At 50.5% G+C, this 22,392-nt stretch overlaps 1 protein-coding gene and 1 pseudogene across 6 annotated transcripts in view; both read left to right on the top strand.

Annotated features, from left to right (window-relative positions):
- Positions 1-2,673: 2,673 nt before the first annotated feature.
- Positions 2,674-12,520, top strand: LOC136629063 (ATP synthase subunit f, mitochondrial pseudogene; annotated as a pseudogene).
- LOC136628993 (oocyte zinc finger protein XlCOF7.1-like) overlaps positions 2,676-22,392 on the top strand; it is a 129,226-nt gene continuing 109,509 nt past the window's right edge. For 3 of the 6 annotated variants that reach the window (XM_066605085.1, XM_066605083.1, XM_066605081.1), the window contains exon 1: positions 21,112-21,215. In XM_066605085.1, coding sequence (XP_066461182.1) covers positions 21,138-21,215 — 78 coding nt within the window. In that variant the 5' untranslated portion in view covers positions 21,112-21,137. Of the gene's footprint in view, positions 2,778-21,103; positions 21,216-22,392 lie in introns of those variants that run through there. The other 3 variants (XM_066605087.1, XM_066605086.1, XM_066605084.1) reach the window with 2 other exon arrangements.

Genomic DNA, 22,392 nt, shown 5'->3' with positions numbered 1-22,392 from the left:
CCCACACATCACACACAGCTCTACTCCATCCATCCTGACCCCACACACACAGCTCTACTCCATCCATCCTGACCCCCACACATCACACACAGCTCTACTCCATCCATCCTGACCCCCACACATCACACACACAGCTCTACTCCATCCATCCTGATCCCCACACATCACACACACAGCTCTACTCCATCCATCCTGACCCCCACACATCACACACACAGCTCTACTCCATCCATCCTGACCCCCACACATCACACACACAGCTATACTCCATCCTGACCCCACACATCACACACACAGCTCTACTCCATCCATCCTGACCCCCCACATCACACACACAGCTCTACTCCATCCATCCTGACCCCCACACATCACACACACAGCTCTACTCCATCCATCCTGACCCCCCACATCACACACAGCTCTACTCCATCCATCCTGACCCCCCACATCACACACACAGCTCTACTCCATCCATCCTGACCCCCCACATCACACACACAGCTCTACTCCATCCATCCTGACCCTCACACATCACACACACAGCTCTACTCCATCCATCCTGACCCCCACACATCACACACACAGCTCTACTCCATCCATCCTGACCCCCACACATCACACACACAGCTCTACTCCATCCATCCTGACCCCCACACATCACACACACAGCTCTACTCCATCCATCCTGACCCCCACACATCACACACAGCTCTACTCCATCCATCCTGACCCCCACACATCACACACAGCTCTACTCCATCCATCCTGACCCCCACACATCACACACACACAGCTCTACTCCATCCATCCTGACCCCCACACATCACACACACAGCTCTACTACATCCATCCTGACCCCCACACATCACACACACAGCTCTACTCCAACCATCCTGACCCCCACACATCACACAGCTCTACTCCATCCATCCTGACCCCCACACATCACACACACAGCTCTACTCCATCCATCCTGACCCCCACACATCACACACAGCTCTACTCCATCCATCCTGACCCCCCCACATCACACACACAGCTCTACTCCATCCATCCTGACCCCCACACATCACACACAGCTCTACTCCATCCATCCTGACCCCCACACATCACACACACACAGCTCTACTCCATCCATCCTGACCCCCACACATCACACACACAGCTCTACTCCATCCATCCTGACCCCCACACATCACACACACAGCTCTACTCCATCCATCCTGACCCCCACACATCACACACACAGCTCTACTCCATCCATCCTGACCCCCCCACATCACACACACAGCTCTACTCCATCCATCCTGACCCCCACACATCACACACACAGCTCTACTCCATCCATCCTGACCCCCACACATCACACACACAGCTCTACTCCATCCATCCTGACCCCCACACACACAGCTCTACTCCATCCATCCTGACCCTCACACATCACACACACAGCTCTACTCCATCCATCCTGATCCCCACACATCACACACACAGCTCTACTGCATCCATCCTGACCCCCACACATCACACACACAGCTCTACTCCATCCATCCTGACCCCCACACATCACACACACAGCTCTACTCCATCCATCCTGACCCCCACACATCACACACACAGCTCTACTCCATCCATCCTGACACCCACACATCACACACAGCTCTACTCCATCCATCCTGACCCCTACACATCACACACACAGCTCTACTCCATCCATCCTGACCCCCACACATCACACACACAGAGCTCTACTGCATCCATCCTGACCCCCACACATCACACACACAGCTCTACTCCATCCATCCTGACCCCCACACATCACACACACAGCTCTACTCCATCCATCCTGACCCCCACACATCACACACAGCTCTACTCCATCCATCCTTATCCCACACATCACACACACAGCTCTACTCCATCCATCCTGACCCCCACACATCACACACACAGCTCTACTCCATCCATCCTGACCCCCACACATCACACACACAGCTCTACTCCATCCATCCTGACCCCCACACATCACACACACAGCTCTACTCCATCCATCCTGACCCCCACACATCACACACACAGCTCTACTCCATCCATCCTGACCCCCACACATCACACACAGCTCTACGCCATTCATCCTGACCCCCACACATCACACACAGCTCTACTCCATCCATCCTGACCCCCACACATCACACACACACAGCTCTACTCCATCCATCCTGACCCCCACACATCACACACAACTCTACTCCATCCATCCTGAACCCCACACATCACACACACAGCTCTACTCCATCCATCCTGACCCCCACACATCACACACAGCTCTACTCCATCCATCCTGACCCCCACACATCACACACACAGCTCTACTCCATCCATCCTGACCCCCACACATCACACACAGCTCTACATCATCCATCCTGACCCCCACACATCACACACAGCTCTACTCCATCCATCCTGACCCCCCCACATCACACACACAGCTCTACTCCATCCATCCTGACCCCCACACATCACAGACACAGCTCTGCTACATTCTGCTCTCTTCAGCTCATCTAACAGGAATCACAACCACCACAGCACAGTTCTGCATTCACTAATCTTCTCTGGTCATGTGATACCTGGCTCCTCCCACACAGTGACATCATCACAGGTCCTGGAAGCACACGGCTGCCGTCTGGCTCTGCAGGTCTGTCTGTCCTCTCCTTTCTGAATCACTGGGCAGGAGTGTTCGATGAGAGGAGGATAATCCCCATCAGGACTGCAGGGAGGTGAGTACTGGAATAATGTATTAATAAGCACACTCTATCAGTAATCCTCTGTGGATGTCACCTGTGACCTTATGACGCCATTCAGGCTCTGAGGGTCGGTGACACATCCTCAGTTGGAGATGTTGGCCCACTCTTCTTTGTGAGAGCATCTGGTGTGTAGCGCCCTCTATAGGTCATCCACAAATCTGCTGTGGGGTTCAGGTCTGGGCTCTGGTGTGTAGCGCCCTCTTCAGGTCCCCCACGGATCTGCTATGGGGTTCAGGTCTGGGCTCTGGTGTGTAGCGCCCTCTTCAGGTCCCCCACAGATCTGCTATGGGGTTCAGGTCTGGGCTCTGGTGTGTAGCGCCCTCTTCAGGTCCCCCACAGATCTGCTATGGGGTTCAGGTCTGGGCTCTGGTGTGTAGCGCCCTCTTCAGGTCCCCCACAGATCTGCTATGGGGTTCAGGTCTGGGCTCTGGTGTGTAGCGCCCTCTTCAGGTTCCCCACAGACCTGCTATGGGGTTCAGGTCCCAGCTCTGGTGTGTAGCGCCCTCTTCAGGTCCCCCACAGATCTGCTATGGGGTTCAGGTCTGGGCTCTGGTGTGTAGCGCCCTCTTCAGGTCCCCCACAGATCTGCTATGGGGTTCAGGTCTGGGCTCTGGTGTGTAGCACCCTCTTCAGGTTCCCCACAGACCTGCTATGGGGTTCAGGTCCCAGCTCTGGTGTGTAGCGCCCTCTTCAGGTCCCCCACAGATCTGCTATGGGGTTCAGGTCTGGGCTCTGGTGTGTAGCGCCCTCTTCAGGTCCCCCACAGATCTGCTATGTGGTTCAGGTCTGGGCTCTGGTGTGTAGCGCCCTCTTCAGGTCCCCCACAGATCTGCTATGTAGTTCAGGTCTGGGCTCTGGTGTGTAGCGCCCTCTTCAGGTCCCCCACAGATCTGCTATGTGGTTCAGGTCCGGGCTTTGGTGTGTAGCGCCCTCTTCAGGTCCCCCACAGATCTGCTATGTGGTTCAGGTCCGGGCTTTGGTGTGTAGCGCCCTCTTCAGATCCCCCATAGATCTGCTATGGGGTTCAGGTCTTGGCTCTGGTGTGTAGCGCCCTCTTCAGGTCCCTTGTAGCTCTGCTATGCGGTTCAGGTCTGGGCTCTGGTGTGTAGCGCCCTCTTCAGGTCATCCACAGATCTGCTATGCGGTCTAGGCTCTGGTGTGTAGCGCCCTCTTCAGGTCCCCCCACAGATCTGCTATGGGGTTCAGATCTGGGCTCTGGTGTGTAGTGCCTTCTTTTGGTCATCCACAGACCTGCTATGGGGTTCAGGTCTGGGCTCTGGTGTGTAGCGCCCTCTTCAGGTCCCCCACAGATCTGGTATGGGGTTTAGGTCTGGGCTCTGGTGTGTAGCGCCCTCTTCAGGTCCCCCACAGATCTGGTATGGGGTTCAGGTCTGGGCTCTGGTGTGTAGCGCCCTCTTCAGGTCCCCCACAGATCTGATATGGGGTTCAGGTCTGGGCTCTGGTGTGTAGCACCCTCTTCAGGTCCCCCACAGATCTGCTATTGGTTCAGGTCCGGGCTTTGGTGTGTAGCGCCCTCTTCAGGTTCCCCACAGACCTGCTATGGGGTTCAGGTCCCAGCTCTGGTGTGTAGCGCCCTCTTCAGGTCCCCCACAGATCTGCTATGGGGTTCAGGTCTGGGCTCTGGTGTGTAGCGCCCTCTTCAGGTCCCCCACAGATCTGCTATGTGGTTCAGGTCTGGGCTCTGGTGTGTAGCGCCCTCTTCAGGTCCCCCACAGATCTGCTATGTAGTTCAGGTCCCAGCTCTGGTGTGTAGCGCCCTCTTCAGGTCCCCCACAGATCTGCTATGTGGTTCAGGTCCGGGCTTTGGTGTGTAGCGCCCTCTTCAGGTCCCCCACAGATCTGCTATGTGGTTCAGGTCCGGGCTTTGGTGTGTAGCGCCCTCTTCAGATCCCCCATAGATCTGCTATGGGGTTCAGGTCTTGGCTCTGGTGTGTAGCGCCCTCTTCAGGTCCCTTGTAGCTCTGCTATGCGGTTCAGGTCTGGGCTCTGGTGTGTAGCGCCCTCTTCAGGTCATCCACAGATCTGCTATGCGGTCTAGGCTCTGGTGTGTAGCGCCCTCTTCAGGTCCCCCCACAGATCTGCTATGGGGTTCAGATCTGGGCTCTGGTGTGTAGTGCCTTCTTTTGGTCATCCACAGACCTGCTATGGGGTTCAGGTCTGGGCTCTGGTGTGTAGCGCCCTCTTCAGGTCCCCCACAGATCTGGTATGGGGTTTAGGTCTGGGCTCTGGTGTGTAGCGCCCTCTTCAGGTCCCCCACAGATCTGGTATGGGGTTCAGGTCTGGGCTCTGGTGTGTAGCGCCCTCTTCAGGTCCCCCACAGATCTGATATGGGGTTCAGGTCTGGGCTCTGGTGTGTAGCGCCCTCTTCAGGTCTCCCACAGATCTGCTATGTGGTTCAGGTCCGGGCTTTGGTGTGTAGCGCCCTCTTCAGATCCCCCATAGATCTGCTATGGGGTTCAGGTCTTGGCTCTGGTGTGTAGCGCCCTCTTCAGGTCCCTTGTAGCTCTGCTATGCGGTTCAGGTCTGGGCTCTGGTGTGTAGCGCCCTCTTCAGGTCATCCACAGATCTGCTATGCGGTCTAGGCTCTGGTGTGTAGCGCCCTCTTCAGGTCCCCCCACAGATCTGCTATGGGGTTCAGATCTGGGCTCTGGTGTGTAGTGCCTTCTTTTGGTCATCCACAGACCTGCTATGGGGTTCAGGTCTGGGCTCTGGTGTGTAGCGCCCTCTTCAGGTCCCCCACAGATCTGGTATGGGGTTTAGGTCTGGGCTCTGGTGTGTAGCGCCCTCTTCAGGTCCCCCACAGATCTGGTATGGGGTTCAGGTCTGGGCTCTAGTGTGTAGCGCCCTCTTCAGGTCCCCCATAGATCTGCTATGTGGTTCAGGTCCGGGCTCTGGTGTGTAGCGCCCTCTTCAGATCCCCCGTAGATCTGCTATGGGGTTCAGGTCTTGGCTCTGGTGTGTAGCGCCCTCTTCAGGTCCCTTGTAGCTCTGCTATGGGGTTCAGGTCTGGGCTCTGGTGTGTAGCGCCCTCTTTAGGTCCCCCCACAGATCTGCTATGGGGTTCAGGTTTGGGCTCTGCTATGTAGCGCCCTCTTCAGGTCCCCCGTAGTTCTGTTATGGGGTTCAGGTCCCAGCTCTGGTGTGTAGCGCACTCTTCAGCTCATCCACAGAACTGCTATGGGGTTCAGGTCCCAGCTCTGGTGTGTACCGCCCTCTTCAGGTCCCCCATAGATCTGTTATGGGGTTCAGGTCCGGGCTCTGATGTGTAGCGCCCTCTTCAGGTCGTCCACAGATCTGCTATGCGGTTCAGGTCCGGGCTCTGGTGTGTAGTGCCCTCTTCAGGTCCCCTACAGATCTGCTATCGGGTTCAGCTCTGGGCTCTGGTGTGTAGCGCCCTCTTTAGGTCATCCACAGACCTGCTATGGGGTTCAGGTCTGGGCTCTGGTGTGTAGCGCATTATTCACGTCCCTTCTAGCTCTGCTATGGGGTTCAGATCTGGGCTCTGGTGTGTAGCGCCCTCATCAGGTCCCCCCACAGATCTGCTATGGGGTTCAGGTTTGGGCTCTGCTATGTAGCGCCCTCTTTAGGTCCCCCGTAGTTCTGCTATGGGTTCAGGTCCCAGCTCTGGTGTGTAGCACCCTCTTCAGGTCCCCCATAGATCTGTTATTGGGTTCAGGTCCGGGCTCTGCTGTGTAGCACCCTCTTCAGGTCCCCCATAGATCTGTTATGGGGTTCAGGTCCGGGCTCTGCTGTGTAGCACCCTCTTCAGGTCCCCCATAGATCTGTTATGGGGTTCAGGTCCGGGCTCTGCTGTGTAGCACCCTCTTCCGGTCCCCGATAGATCTGTTATGTGGTTCAGGTCCGGGGTCTGATGTGTAGCGCCCTCTTCAGGTCATCCACAGATCTGCTATGCGGTTCAGGTCCAGGCTCTGGTGTGTAGTGCCCCCTTCAGGTCCCCCGTAGATCCGTTATGGGGTTCAGGTCTGGGCACTGTTGTGTAGCGCCCTCTTCAGGTCCCCCTAGATCTGCTATGGGGTTCAGGTCTTGGCTCTGGTGTGTAGTGCCCTCTTCAGGTCATTCACAAATCTGCTGTGGGGTACAGGTCTGGGCTCTGGTGTGTAGAGCCCTCTTCAGGTCCCCTGTAGATCTGCTATGGGGTATAGGTCTTGACTCTGGTGTAGCGCCCTATGCAGGTCATCCACAGATCTGCTATGGGGTTCAGTTCCGGGCTCTGGTGTGTAGCGCCCTCTTCAGGTCCCCCATAGATCTGTTATGGGGTTCAGGTCCGGGCTCTGGTGTGTAGCGCCCTCTTCAGGTCCCCCATAGATCTGTTATGGGGTACAGGTCCGGGCTCTGGTGTGTAGCGCCCTCTTCAGGTCCCCCACAGATCTGCTATGGGGTTTTGGTCCGGGCTCTGGTGTGTCGCCCCCTTTTCAGGTCCCTTGTAGCTCTGCTATGGGGTTTAGGTCCGGGCTCTATTGTGTAGCGCCCTCTTCAGGTTACCAATAGCTCTGCTCTCGTGTTCAGGTTTGGGCTCTGGTGTGTAGCACCCTCTTCAGGTCATCCACAGATCTGCTATGGGGTTCAGGTGTGGCCTCTGATGTGTAGCGCCCTCTTCAGGTCCCCTGTAGCTCTGCAATGGGGTTAAGGCCCAGGCTCTGGTGTGTAGCACCCTCTTCAGGTCATCCACAGATCTGTTATGGGGTTCAGGTCTGGGCTCTGGTGTGTAGCGCCCTCTTTAGGTCCCCCACAGATCTGCTATGGGGTTTAGGTCCGGGCTCTGGTGTCTAGCCCCCCTCTTCAGGTCCCCCACAGATCTGCTATGGGGTTTAGGTCTGGGCTCTGGTGTGTAGCACCCTCTTCAGGTCCCCTGTAGATCTGTTATGGGGTTCAGGTCTGGGATCTGGTGTGTAGCGCCTTTCTCAGGTCCCCCGTAGATCTGCTATGGGGTTCAGGTCCGGGCTCTGGTGTGTAGCGCCCTCTTCAGGTCCCCCATAGATCTGTTATGGGGTTCAGGTCCGGGCTCTGGTGTGTAGCGCCCTCTTCAGGTCCCCCATAGATCTGTTATGGGGTTCAGCTCCGGGCTCTGGTGTGTAGCGCCCTCTTCAGGTCCCCCATAGATCTGTTATGGGGTTCAGCTCCGGGCTCTGGTGTGTAGCGCCCTCTTCAGGTCCCCCATAGATCTGTTATGGGGTTCAGGTCCGGGCTCTGGTGTGTAGCGCCTTCTTCAGGTCCCCCATAGATCTGTTATGGGGTTCAGGTCCGGGCTCTGGTGTCTAGCCCCCCTCTTCAGGTCCCCCACAGATCTGCTATGGGGTTTAGGTCTGGGCTCTGGTGTGTAGCACCCTCTTCAGGTCCCCTGTAGATCTGTTATGGGGTTCAGGTCTGGGATCTGGTGTGTAGCGCCTTTCTCAGGTCCCCCGTAGATCTGCTATGGGGTTCAGGTCCGGGCTCTGGTGTGTAGCGCCCTCTTCAGGTCCCCCATAGATCTGTTATGGGGTTCAGGTCCGGGCTCTGGTGTGTAGCGCCCTCTTCAGGTCCCCCATAGATCTGTTATGGGGTTCAGCTCCGGGCTCTGGTGTGTAGCGCCCTCTTCAGGTCCCCCATAGATCTGTTATGGGGTTCAGCTCCGGGCTCTGGTGTGTAGCGCCCTCTTCAGGTCCCCCATAGATCTGTTATGGGGTTCAGCTCCGGGCTCTGGTGTGTAGCACCCTCTTCAGGTCATCCACAGATCTGCTATGGGGTTCAGGTCTGGGCTCTGGTGTGTAGCGCCCTCTTTAGGTCCCCCACAGATCTGCTATGGGGTTCAGGTCCGGGCTCTGGTGTGTAGCCCCCTCTAAAGGGCCCCCACAGATCTGCTATGGGGTTTAGGTCTGGGCTCTGGTGTGTAGCACCCTCTTCAGGTCCCCTGTAGATCTGTTATGGGGTTCAGGTCTGGGATCTGGTGTGTAGCGCCTTCCTCAGGTCCCCCGTAGATCTGCTATGGGGTTCAGGTCCGGGCTCTGGTGTGTAGCACCCTTTTCAGGTCCCCCATAGATCTGTTATGGGGTTCAGGTCCGAGCTCTGCTGTGTAGCGCCCTCTTCAGGTGCCCTGTAGCTCTGCTATGGGGTTTAGGTCCAGGCTCCAGTGTGTAGTGTCCTCTTCAGGTTACCAATGGCTCTACTATCGTGTTCAGTTTCGGCCTCTGGTGTGTAGCGCCCTCTTTAGGTCACCTCTAGTTCAGCTATGAGGTTCAGGTCTGGGCCCTAGTGTGTAGCGCCCTCTTCAGGTCACCTGCAGATTTGCTATGGGGTTCAGGTCCGAGCTCTGGTGTGTAGTCCCCTGTAGCTCTGCTATGGGGTTTAGGTCCGGGCTCCAGTGTGTAGTGCCCTCTTCAGGTTACCAATGGCTCTACTATCGTGTTCAGGTTCGGGCTATGGTGTGTAGCGCCCTCTTCAGGTCACCTGTAGTTCAGCTATAAGGGTTCAGGTCTGGGCCCTAGTGTGTAGCGCCCTCTTCAGGTGCCCTGTAGATCTGTTATGGGGTTCAGGTTTGGGATCTGGTGTGTAGCGCCCTCTTCAGGTCCCCCGTAGATCTGCTATAAGCGTTCAGGTCTTGGCTCTGGTGTAGCGCCCTCTTCAGGTCCCCCATAGATCTGTTATGGGGTTCAGGTCCGGGCTCTGGTGTGTAGCACCCTCTTCAGGTCCCCCATAGATCTGTTATGGGGTTCAGGTCCGGGCTCTGGTGTGTAGCGCCCTCTTCAGGTCATCCATAGATCTGTTATGAGGTGCAGGTCCGAGCTCTGGTGTGTAGCCCCCTTTTCAGGTCCCCTGTAGCTCTCCTATGGGGTTTAGGTCCGGGCTCCAGTGTGTAGCGCACTCTTCAGGTCACCTGTAGTTCAGCTATGAGGTTCAGGTCTGGGCCCTAGTGTGTAGCGCCCTTTTCAGGTTATCTGCAGATTTGCTATGGGGTTCAGGTTTGTGGTCTGGTGTGTAGCGCCCTATTCAGTTCACCCGTTCTGTTATGAGGTACAGGTCTGAGCTCTGGTGGGACGTTCTCTTGTTGCTTCGGGTCGTCGTGCTGAAAGGTGAATTTCCTCCAGCTTTTCAGCAGAGAACTGAAGTTTTTGGGCCAGAATGGATGGATATTTAGGACTGTTAATAATTTCCTCCCCGTCACTAATGCCCCAGTTCCAGATAACCCCCTCCCCCCATAATGTTGCCCCCACCATCTTCAGGGCAGCCCCGATATATGAAGAAAATGGGACATGGTTGTGACTCACCAGAAACTCCGACAGCTCCTCTAATGTTGCTGTTGGACTCTTGGCCTCCCGGAACAATTCCCCTATGGGCTTTTTACCAGTTTCTTAGGGTCGTTCGGTTCTTCGTGAGGTCACTGTTAGGTTCTTGCTGACGGTCTTCCTGTGCTCCATATTACATGTAATGTCTCGGAAATGTTTTGGCCCCCTTCTCCTGACTGACTCCTTCCAACAATCAGACCCCTTTGATCTTCTGTAAGATCTTTACAATCAACTAAGAAAACGTCAGGATCATCCTCCTAGAAGAGTCGGACTTTATATGGGGGAACCCAGAATGCCTGTATATAATGGCAGCGGAGTGCTGACTGCTGTCTAACAGGAGGTTACATGTGATTGGCTAATTCTGAACACAACCATAAATATAAGAGGGTGTGAACACTTGTGCAAACACATTATTTTAGTTTTGTCAGTTTTATTTTTCCACCCTAGGCCGCAGGCAGACCGGGGGGTGGGGGGTGGGGGGTGGAGGTGCCTGGCAAATCAACGCTTCTAAAAGTACAAATGGGTTCTTATGGAAGCGTTCATATGTGAGAAATTTGCAGGGCAAAACAGCGCACACCTAAACTACCTGAGATGTGCCGGCAGGAGTTTCCATTGACTCCTACGGGAGCAGAATAGAGATGAGCGAACCTACTCGGCCACGCCCCTTGTTCGCCCGTACTTGGGCGAAAAGATTCGGGGGGCACCGTGGGTGAGTGGGGGGTTGCAGCGGGGAGTGGGGAGGAGAGGGAAGAGAGGGCTCCCCCCTGTTCCCCACTGCTACCCCCCACTCTGCCACGCCTCCCCCCAGCGCCCCCCGAATCTTTTCACCCAAGTACGGAAATACTCAAAAATCGCGGTGCTCGATCGAGTAATTACTCGAAACGAGTATGCTCGCTCATCTCTAGAGCAGAAGGTAATGGAAACTCCTGTGCTGGGAATAGATTCCTCGCTGATTACAGAAGGGCATTTAAAAGGTGCTTCTGGCAAGAAGAACCTTTCAAATGTCCTGCTGTTAACTCCTGTCAGTCCTGCAGGGATGAAGGGACTACTAGGCAATTCCCCAGTAGCGGAGGCAGTAGGGGACTCCCCTCACCTCTCTCCCCAAGGTAATTCTCTATAGCAGGGAGAGAGAGGGGGTGGGGTTACAGGGATTCCCCAGAGCGTGAGAGGAGGTAGTGGGGCTAACAGGGCGTGCCCCCTTAGCCCCACCCCTAGCCATGCTCCCCATGATTTGCTATAGGAATTTTTTGTGAGAATCCCCATAGCAAACTATGGGGGGTTATGGCTAGGGAAGGGACTAGGGGGGTCAGGTACCGCTAGCTCCAGCCCTTTTTCTGCGCTGTGGGGAAATCCCAAGGGATTTCCCCATATAAGAGAGATGCATCGCTGCTATGGGGGATTTTCCCAGAGCAGGGACAGTGAGCGGAGCTATGGGTGGTTTCCCCATAGTCCCACTCCATCTCTTCCTGCTCTGGCGAAATACCGAAACTCTGCGGGGCTTCTTTTCTCTCTTCGTGGAGCAGCTACACTTCTCCATGCGCAGCTGCTCCAGTGAATGGGCAGAGTTTCATGTGCTGCGCATGTGAAGCTTTGCCCGGCCATGTATTTCCTTCAGTGTGTTTTTTGTGCGCGTATAGGCTCATCTGACTGCGCCCTAAAAGATTTCTGTTTGTTCTCCCAGTGGGATTGTACAGCTAATGGGTCACATTAAAGGGGAATGACAAAAACCGGGCATTGTAACAGGGGGGTGTAAACTTATCCACTATATGTTTATAACATCAACAGAATGCAAAAGGCCGAACATTTGGTTTTTGGTTGTAAATTTTAAAAAGTTAACATTCAGTAAATTATAGGAGTTACAGACCTTGAATAGTAGGTGCGCCTAGAGGCGTCTTGGAAGCAGGCAGCATACTGATTGATGTTGCCTTGACCGCTGGTGACCGCTGTGTCCACCTTCATGTAACTTTGTATTAAACAGATATTAATTTCTTGTAGATTTTCTAAAATAAATAAAATTGCAGAGTGTCATTCCGGAGGACAAAATGGCGGATAAGATAGCAAACCTGGCAGAGAAGCGTCTCCTGGATGTAAAGCTCGGGCAGCTGCCTAACTGGCTCTCCACGTGCAACTTCACTCCGAATGGGATCGCCGCCGCTGTCCACAGAGGTTATGGGCGCTATTATAACAAGTATATCAATGTGAAGAAGGGAGGCATCGGAGGCATCGCCATGGTGCTGGTGGGATATGTAGTTATGAGCTACATCTGGGAGTACGATCACATCAAGCACGACCGCCGGAGAAAATACCACTGACCAGAAGAGTCCTCCCAAAGTGTGTGAGACGCTTCTGTCCATATCCTGTAATAAATCTGTCTATTAAACCAATAAATAAATAAAATTACATGTAGAAGTCGCATGCCGGTGGCGGTCACACACATGTACCGTGTAACAATAATAGATCCCGGTGTAGACATGTAGGAGTGCGGCCTTCAGCGTGATGTGAGACACCAGGAGAGCTCCCACCTGTTGTGCTGGCTTGGTTTTCTCCTGGCCGGTGTTTGTGACTCGGCTGTGCTGACTCCTTGCTGTTCTTGGGACTTTGGTTGTGCTGCACATCAGTTCCTGTTGTGGTGGGGGAGTCAGACGGGAGAAGCGGAGGACAGTGATAGCGGAGGCTAGTTTGTTGTGAGTCTGGTCTATCATTTAACTGAGTTGCGATGACGAGGAGATGAGAAGCTGGTGGTGCATGTGCACTTAATGATGGCACTCAGGTATCTGTGAACACACAAGCAGGAAGAAGCCTGCACTCTCTAAGTGGTTGCTGAGATGTGGCTAAGGAGCCGCGTCATGGTGAAAATGAGTGCAACACGTTCTTTGTAATTTTGCAAATCCTGTTGAAGGTATACAACAGGATTTGGATGACTAATGGAATCGGGTGCCTCAATAAAAAATGCTTGCTACCAAAATAAGACTAACACATACAGGCGCACCATTTACTTTCAGGCACGTGGCTGTTTGCATTAATATTAAGCACCAGAATTGCATATGCAACTTGCGTATAAACAGTTTAACACTTTATGCACAGATAAGCAAACTTTGAGGAGGCACATGAGATAAGGGAAGGCTAGCTAGAGAGACTGAATCTGACTATGACTGACAAACCCAATCATCCAACTAACTGTAATTTGCCAACCTGACACGACCTAACAATCTCCAGTACTCACAAAATAGGACCCTCTGGGAAATCTGTGAGCTTTGCAGCTTGACAATGCTGTGGCTGCTTTATTGAAGCAGAGCTGGAAGGCTGGCTTGAACATCAGGTTTGCAGACAGAAGCTGAGTGTCATTAACTGCATACAGGGTTTCTTGAAAGTTTACATAATACGTCTCTAATTACAACAGGACAGAGGAGAAGGAAGCCTAGCTGGGGCCATTCATCCCCCTGCTTCCTGCTCACTCTCTCCACTCCATACTGCTCGCAGCCTCCCTCTGAACTCCTCCTTGACTTCTGTCTTCTAACACTGTTCTATTTTTCTAACTGCAACATTGAAATGATCTAGAAACCCCCTCCTTTTCTTCCTCACTCAGCAGCTACGTGAATTTACGACCGTGAAATGCCTAATTCCCATGAACTATTTAATTCCCTGTCTTGACTCTCCCTTCTTATTAAATGAAGTCCAGCATAACTACCTTTTGGTAAATGCACTGGTAGTTAGAACAGTTGCTCTTAACTTGCAGGTAAAGTACTTTTATTCTGTAGCGGCAGTCCAGCTCACTACACTGCTTCATATGCAACATTGGAGGCAATAGCAAATATTGGGTGAGGTGATTGCGTGGAATGCACGAAACACTTTGACCATTTTGATTTGCTTTACTGAGAAATGGCACAATCCGGCAATCAGATTAGTGGAATTTGCTCCTTCAACTCCTGCAACCTTGGTAAAAAATACTCATAAAACATCTACAGTTGTGTTAGTGCAAACAAAACTATTTGCTATACGATATGCTGCTGGGGTCGAAATTTTTAGTTAGAAGATAAACGAAGCTCAGGAAATAACTTGTCAGAGCACACCACAACTTGGTGTGATATCTGTTTATTGATTGACAGGTAGCAGTTTTTATAGAGGCACATGCTTCAATTACATAAATACAAATTTATTATAATTTAATTTATTACTATTAGTCAATAAAACATAAACACAATATGAATATGCAAGAAAAGGAATTTAAATTCCAGACAAACACACGCAAGCACAGAAGACTCATACATGATTAGCTTCTCAGAACATTAAAGTACAGTAATTCTAAACAATAAGTTGTTTAGAGAGAATATTTTGGAACATGTGCGAACATGTAGAAACCCTTCATCTGGACCCGACGGCCAGAGCTATCTCATGTAGCTTTGGCTTTGGTTATTCATTCAACGCTTTTTGAGTAGCTTTAATATCTATAAATCCTCTAAAAGAGGACAAATGAATATGAAAAGAGGCATAGAAGATGGCTACCTGTTCACAAAATGGCTACATAGAGGATAGAACATGGAGTCATACTCCTCTCACAAACAGTTGTATTTGCCTCCTCTGATGGGACTTTTAATATCTTATCTCACTCTGTAACTGGGAAGGGTAAGCAATGCCCTGCTTTATATACTGCATCTGCTTCATCTCCCTCTATGTACATACTATTATGCAGACCATATCCAGCACTAGTGGTGTGAATATGCAAAATGATACACAAAGTAAATCCACTCTACGCAATGTTTTTCTAGCTGACGGAAAAACCCACTGGCTGAGGAACCCACAGCATTGTTTGGGTTCCTCTTGTAGCATGGCTGGGCAGACAGATGAGGGCCAGAACCAGATGCAGAGGCTGACTGAGGGTAAGATGCTGCAGTTGCAACCGTTGTGAAAGGCTGTGGTACTGCTACCATAGATGACATGCTGTGCCATTTCCTGCAACAACTTTGAGAGTTTCCTGCGGGAGGGATCAGCAGGCTCTATGTATACTGTTATGGACTATGAGTATGGATACACCGTGCCAACCTATGGGTTACACTTGGCAACTGACCCTCGGTGGTCAGAGGGGACATCTCACGCTTTGCTAGTCGGGAAAGTGGGGGTAATGCCTAAAAGCAGGGTAGGCACCCTAACAAGGACGGTCCCACGATCTTCCTCTCGGGCCTGACTATCCTTAAATGGACACAGAACAGTGCAATGCAAGCCACAGAGGAAGAAATGATGCAGGGACAGGAAGGCAAACAATTGCACACAGACAATGAGAATAGAGAAAGGATCCGAACAAAGATCGGGAGACAGCAAACAAATGAATCCAGAGTAAGCGCAGACAAAGTGTTATATTCGTGTGAGTAAATAAGCATCGGGTCAACACAAAGGTGTCCAGGATGGGGATTGAATAAACACAGGGACCGAAAATGGATTTCATGCTGGATGCGCTGACAGTAACACCAACTGGACAAAGAATTGCATACCGCGGACTGGATTCCGTGGACATGCATAACATAGAACTGAAAAATAACCAAACATCCATCCAGCCATCTAGGGTCCTCGTGTCTTGCGGTCCCTACTCTAACAAGACACATGATCCATCAGTACTGGACACAGTTCACACAGCAAGCTTCAACACAAAGGTAACCGTCACACAGCAAGCTGCACAGAGAAGACAACATGACTGCTCAACCTAGACACCCCACTGAAAGAGGACCGTATCTATGTATCAGCACAGACCCTGGAGATTGGCTGACCTGAACAAACCACACCCAGCCAGCACAATCATGCCACACCTGTGGAAATGTGCTCCTAGAAACCATTGTACTACAGATCCCTGCAGCACAACCTAACACAAAGTCATAGGACAGAGGACCTATGCTGTGTGTCTGAGACAAATAACAACACTGAGGCAATGAGGGATGATTCCCAGCTCAGCTAAATAGGGAGGTAATTGCCCATACCCTACAGCTGAACTGCAAAAACCCTGGGGAAGGTAACCCTTCACATGCTGGCGAGAAGTGTTCATGTTATGTGGAAAGCAGGATGATGCCCGCATCTGCCAGAAACAGCAAAGGGAAGGCAAGTCTGATAAGCTAGCCTAATATTATGAGACCAGAGTCGCTAGAAAAATCTACAATGCTTGTACGGATGGGGGGGCAAAAGAAGACCTGGCCGCCAAAGGACACAGTGGCTTGATACTGTCAAAGCTGATACTGGCATGGATATCGCACAATTGGAAGAAACAGTGCAAACCCAAAAGACATGGAGGGAGCTCACCTTTAGGGTCACTGAGGGTCGTTAACGGCTAACAACAACAATATATCCAGGCAGAAAATCTTGTCCTTCTGTCTCGAACTTTAACCACTTGTAGCTGTAGAGGACAAAGTTGAAGGTTCTGAATCTATTATTACTCTGGAAAATAAGAAATATAATACATAAAAAAATATACATGTAAAAAAACTAATATTGAAACATTACTTCGATGTGTTTGTATTCAAAGAATTCAACGAATAACAAAAGCATGGTTAAAAAAAATTTGTATTACCTTTATAGCAAATATTAAGATTTTTTTTAACCCCTTCCCTCCATATGATGTAAGGGTACATCATGTCAGCGGGGTACTTACCACAACTGGACGTACCCTTACGTCACGTGGATAGCGCGAGATCATAAGCGATCTTGTGCTATCCGGCAGCGGGAACCTGCTATAAATGGTAGCCGGTCTCCCGCTGCTAACCCCTTCCCTGCCGCTATCTATGTAGATCACGGCACGGGAAGGGTTCACAGAGGGAGCGCACTCCCTCTGTGATGTTATTAGGCTCTTGCGATATAATCGCAGAGAGCCCGGCTGGTTGCCATGGCAACAGGATGCCACATACCGGCTTCCTGTATTGCCATTGCTTATGATTGCTGTAATAAGCAATAAGGCATTGCAGGAGAGAAGTCCTTTTTTTGGGACTTTTATCTCATATTAGCATAAGAATTTTTTTTTTAAAATCCCACATAATTGGCATCGTCGTGTCCGTAACGTCACGTAGAATAAGTTGAACATGCTTTTTATCCTGCACAGCAAAAAACTGAGGCAAAATGCCCGTCTCGCAAAAAATAAGTCTTCACAGAGCTCCGTCCATGGAAAAATAAAAAAGTTATAGGACATTGAATGTAGCGATTTAGAAAAAAAAAAAGATTTCCAGAAAAAGGGATCTTATTGCAGAAAAGTGAAAAAACCTAAAAAATATAAGAATCTTGGTATCCTTGTAATTGTATTGACCCGCAGAAAAAATGCATTGTCTCATTTATGCTGCATAATTAACGCTTAAAAAAAATAAAATAAAAGTTTTACAATATAGTCTATGTACCCAAATTGGCAACAAGTGCTTACATAGCCGTGTTGACAGAAAAACAAAAAAGTTATGGCTTTTGAAAAATGGAGAGTAAAATCCGCCAAAAATCGTTGCATCCTTAAAGGAGATGTCCCGCGCCGAAACAGGTTTTTTTTTTTTAAACCCCCCCCCCCGTTCGGCGCGAGACAATCCCGATGCAGGGGTTAAAAAAACCACCCGCACAGCGCTTACCTGAATCCCGGCGGTCCGGCGTCTTCATACTCACCTGCTGAAGATGGCCGCCGGGATCCTCTGTCTTCATGGACCGCAGGGCTTCTGTGCGGTCCATTGCCGATTCCAGCCTCCTGATTGGCTGGAATCGGCACGTGACGGGGCGGAGCTACACGGAGCTACACGGAGCCCCATAGAGAAGAGGAGAAGACCCGGACTGCGCAAGCGCGGCTAATTTGGCCATCGGAGGGCGAAAATTAGTCGGCACCATGGAGACGAGGACGCCAGCAACGGAGCAGGTAACTATAAAACTTTTTATAACTTCTGTATGGCTCATAATTAATGCACAATGTACATTACAAAGTGCATTATTATGGCCATGCAGAAGTGTATAGACCCACTTGCTGCCTCGGGACAACCCCTTTAAGCCCAAAATAGGACATGCCCTTAAGGGGTTAAAAAAGGTGATTATACCTACCCGATAATCGGGTTTTCAGGAGTCTCCACGACAGCACCACCTGAGATAGCATCATCCTGGTTGGACAGGAACACACCGAGAGGTTAAAAGCTCCCCCCTCCCCTTGGTTAAAAATTTTTCTTTTGGGGAGGAACACCAGTTCTATCTGGTATCCCTGCTGTAGGACCTCTGGAATACATGAGCCCTCGCAGATTGATGCTCATCGAGCCGCAAAGTCCCCCAGCCTCACCCCCACTAAGATGGCGTCAGGGTTTCTGCTTGGTTGGGTCCCCCTGATGGGGCTTAAAGAGGAAGTTCTTCCCCCTACCCCCTTTAGGGTAACTCCATAGGCCCGTCTTGCCCTTGCCCCTACATGGCTCAGAATGTTGTGTTGGGGCCCGAAAAAAGGTCTTCCCTTTTTGCTCTTTCTCTTCCGGAAAACCCTTCTTCCTGTCGGCTGCCTTCTTGAGAATCTTGTCGAGGTCTCGGACAAAAAGGAATTGATCGTATAATGGGAGCGAGCACAACTTGTTTTTTGAGGCTAGATCGCCCGACCAGGACTTTAGCCATAAAACCCTTCTGACTGAATTGGATAGGGCTGTCGCCTTTGCTGAGAGCTTCACTGTCTCCGCTGATGTGTCTGCCAGGAAATTTTGGGCCATCTTTTAGAATCGGGAGAGAATTTATAATTTGCTCTCTCGGGGTCTTGTTGGATATATGGAGCTCCAGTTGCTCCAACCATACTCCCAGGGTCCTGGCCATGCACGTGACTGCCACTCCTGGCCTGAGGGTACTAGCTGCTGTTTCCCAATATCTCCTCAGGAGACTCTCGGTCTTCCGATCCATTGGATCTCTCAATAGTGGGGTGTCTTCAAAGGGCAGTGTTGTTCTTTTTGCCACCTTACCCACCGGGACGTCGACTCTGGGTATTTCTTCACAGCTTGCACACACCTCCTCCACAAAAGGGTATCACCTCTTAAGTCCCCTGGTGGAGAAGGATCCTACATCGGGTTTCTTCCATTCTTTTTAAATTAGCTTGGAAGTATTGCTGTGAACTGGAAAGGTATGCCTGCGCCCTTCCCCTAATCTGCCGAAGATCTCATCCTGGATTGTACACGGCTCTCTGGGTTCCTCCATCTTAAAGGTGTCCTTCACTGATTTTATGAGCACCCGTAAATCTTCCTGATGAAACAGGTATTTTTTGTAGTCTTTCTCATCCGAGGATTCCTCAGGCGCTGGTTCTTCCAGCTCTGACCCGACCAAACTTCTTTCGGAGTCCAAATATTTTTCTGGACAATACGACCTTTTGTGGCACCTAACCCCAGATGCCCTTGTCGGCGGCACTGTTTGCGACGTCAGAGCTGACCGTACCTCCTCCTTAACCAGCTTCCTAACATCCTCTAGGAATCCCCCCGATTCCTCCTTAACTAGCCTGGCTAGGCATGCCTTGCAAAGAGACCTATCATACTTGGCCGGCAGCCTTCTTCAGCACTCTGCACATTTTTTAAGCTTTGTTCTGGGAGGGGCATCTTTTTTATCCCCCGGGCAGACAAGCAAAGGTATGTGGCTAAGAATGCAATATTCCAGAACAAATATAATGGATTTTTGCATAACTTTTGCCCCACAAGCTACTTACGGCCCTTGCTGCGGCTGACGACTCAGCGATGTCCAGAGCTGGAGTACTCATTTAGCAATAGGTACTGCAGTCACTCAGGAGAAATTTAAGACAGATTGTAGCAATGGCTTACCTGTTGCAGATCTTCTCTCAGGTTCCTTCTTTTTGAATTTGCGCCTGCCCGCTGAGCCCCGTCATCTCCACGCGTCCGAGAATGGTGACGCGATGATGTCATGGCGACGGTCACTTGACGCAGCGCCCTGCCCCCTGTTGCCGCGCCTATGGGATCTCGAGAGCGCCGTGCCCGGCCCTATGCCGGCAGGAAGCAGAGGGAGCTCGCGTCCTCAGACGGAGGAGGAGAGCCGAGGCACCCACTTTGAACCCCCCATGGGCTGCCGTGAGAGGAACCTGGTCTGGGTGAACCACCCCATGTGGCGTCCAGGGAGACGATCCTTAGGAAGGGAGGACAGGCTGAACCACTGCCCTCCAATCCGCTGGTAAGTACTTCATGCTGGTGTCTCCACCAGCACCTCTCGGTGATCCTGCCTCCTCGCAGGGCAGGAAAAACACTGAGGAAGGTGGAAAGGGGAGAGCTTTTAGCCTCTCGGTGTTTTCCTGTCCCTCCAGGAGGAGGCTTTCTCAGGTGGTGCTGTTGTGGAGACGACTGGTAAAAAGTTATTTTTTTTTCCATGTCTGGCCCACCAAATAGGCCAAATATCTTCCAATTTTATATGTTTGTCAAACAAGTTGTGGAAGTGAAAATTGCAGCCAGGAACATTCTCTACAATACTTAAAAAAAAAAATGTTCCTTTCAAATTTTATAGGGAAGACCCCCCCCCCCCCCCCCCAACACACACACTATTTATTTATTTTTATTTTTTTAAATAGTGGTCTGTAGAACTTTTGGGCTGGTGAGTCAGGTCGTAACATTATCCAATCAAGCTGAAACCTTGACAATCTCAATTACACCAATTGGCAAATATTTAGGGGTTCCCATCAGAGATACACAAAAATTCTTTTTTTCCTGCCACTATTCTAGTGGACACCCCACAGCCCATAGAAGTCAAGATTTCTGGGGGTGGTTTCCCCTTTTTACTACGCTTAAACATCCTTAAAAGCTGTTGAATAGATTAAATAGCACCACGGAAAAATACACAAAAAAAGCCCCCAGACAGCTTCGCTAGTGATAAAATAAGAGTTAGGAATTTTTGAAGTTAAGAGAACAGTCAAAATGCGAAAAAGGCCATGTCCTTAAATGGTTACTATAACCACAAATGTTTTCCTTTTTTTATTCTTTCCAGTAATTTCATTCTTTTACATGGGATTTGTGTTTATGTTTTTTACATTTTCATCATCTTTCCATTTAGGCCTAAAGAATATAGGATCCTTTGCTGTTCAAAGATGGAGAAGGACAGAAATAAGACTGCGGAGAGTGTATTAAATCTCACCCTAGAGGTACTGTTCCAGCTTACTGGAGAGGTGAGAGATTCTGATGAGGTCACATTACATCATTCTTATCTATGGTAATAACCGATGATGTCACTGGAGAGGGGAGAGATTCTGGTGATGTCACATTACATCATTCTTATCTATGGTAATAACAGATGATGTCACTGGAGAGGTGAGAGATTCTGATGATGTCACATTACATCATTCTTATTTATGATTGTAACAGATGATGTCACTAGAGAGGGGGAGATTCTAATGATGTCACATTACATTAACTTACCTTCCCTGCGATATTGAGGGAATAAAAGAACCCAGGTTATCTATAAACACGGAGATGGTGAGGGAGCTGTTACTTCCAAATACAAACACAAGCATCTCACCTGAATGCAACAATCCTTCAGTCTGCTGAAAGCATGTGTGGCGCCTTGGCTAGCTGCAAGTCCAAGCAGCAAAGAATATACTTCAGGAAAAAGGGATAGGTTGCCAGCTTCTTCACACAACTTCTTTCTTTATGGAAAATGTATATTCAGACCACAAGACACATAGATAGAAATGCCTTGTCCGCAGCGACGCGTTTCATCAGAAACTTCTGCCTTTGTCAAAGCTGACGAAACAAGAAAATACAATGGTTTTAAAAGAATGAAAACAGCTGAATGTCTCTGGTTCTTGATGATGACCAGCCGTGTCACTCCCCTCCACTACATCATGGATACCACACCTCCTCCACCTAAGCATATGTTTAGAATAGTCTGCAACTTGCCATGTTCTTACATACATATAGAAAGGTTGTGTATAACATTTGTCGCTATTACACCAACAGGGCTTTCTATTACAGTATAACAAATGTTATTAATAATTGACCTTAGTAAAGCATTTGACAAAGTATCTCATACCATCCCTATTGAAAAAAAATGACTAGTGGGATTGACAAGGCAACTGTTAGGTGGATTCACAACTGGCTGAGTGATCGTACTCAAAGAGTGGTCATAAATGGCTGCACATCCAAGTGGAAGAATGTATCAAGTGGGGTACCACAAGGCTCTGTCCTAGGCCCAGTGTTGCTCAACATTTTTATAAATGATCTGAGGAGTGAATTGATGGGGAACTGATCAAATTTGCAGACAACACAAAGCTGGGAGGGATAGCTAACACTAAGGAAGAGAGAGAGAGTATTTAAAAAGATCTAGAAAAGCTTGAACAGTGGGCG

This window comes from Eleutherodactylus coqui, chromosome 5, assembly GCF_035609145.1.
Source record: "Eleutherodactylus coqui strain aEleCoq1 chromosome 5, aEleCoq1.hap1, whole genome shotgun sequence".
NCBI classification, from domain to species: domain Eukaryota; kingdom Metazoa; phylum Chordata; class Amphibia; order Anura; family Eleutherodactylidae; genus Eleutherodactylus; species Eleutherodactylus coqui.
This window is presented reverse-complemented; position numbering and strand designations above follow the sequence as displayed.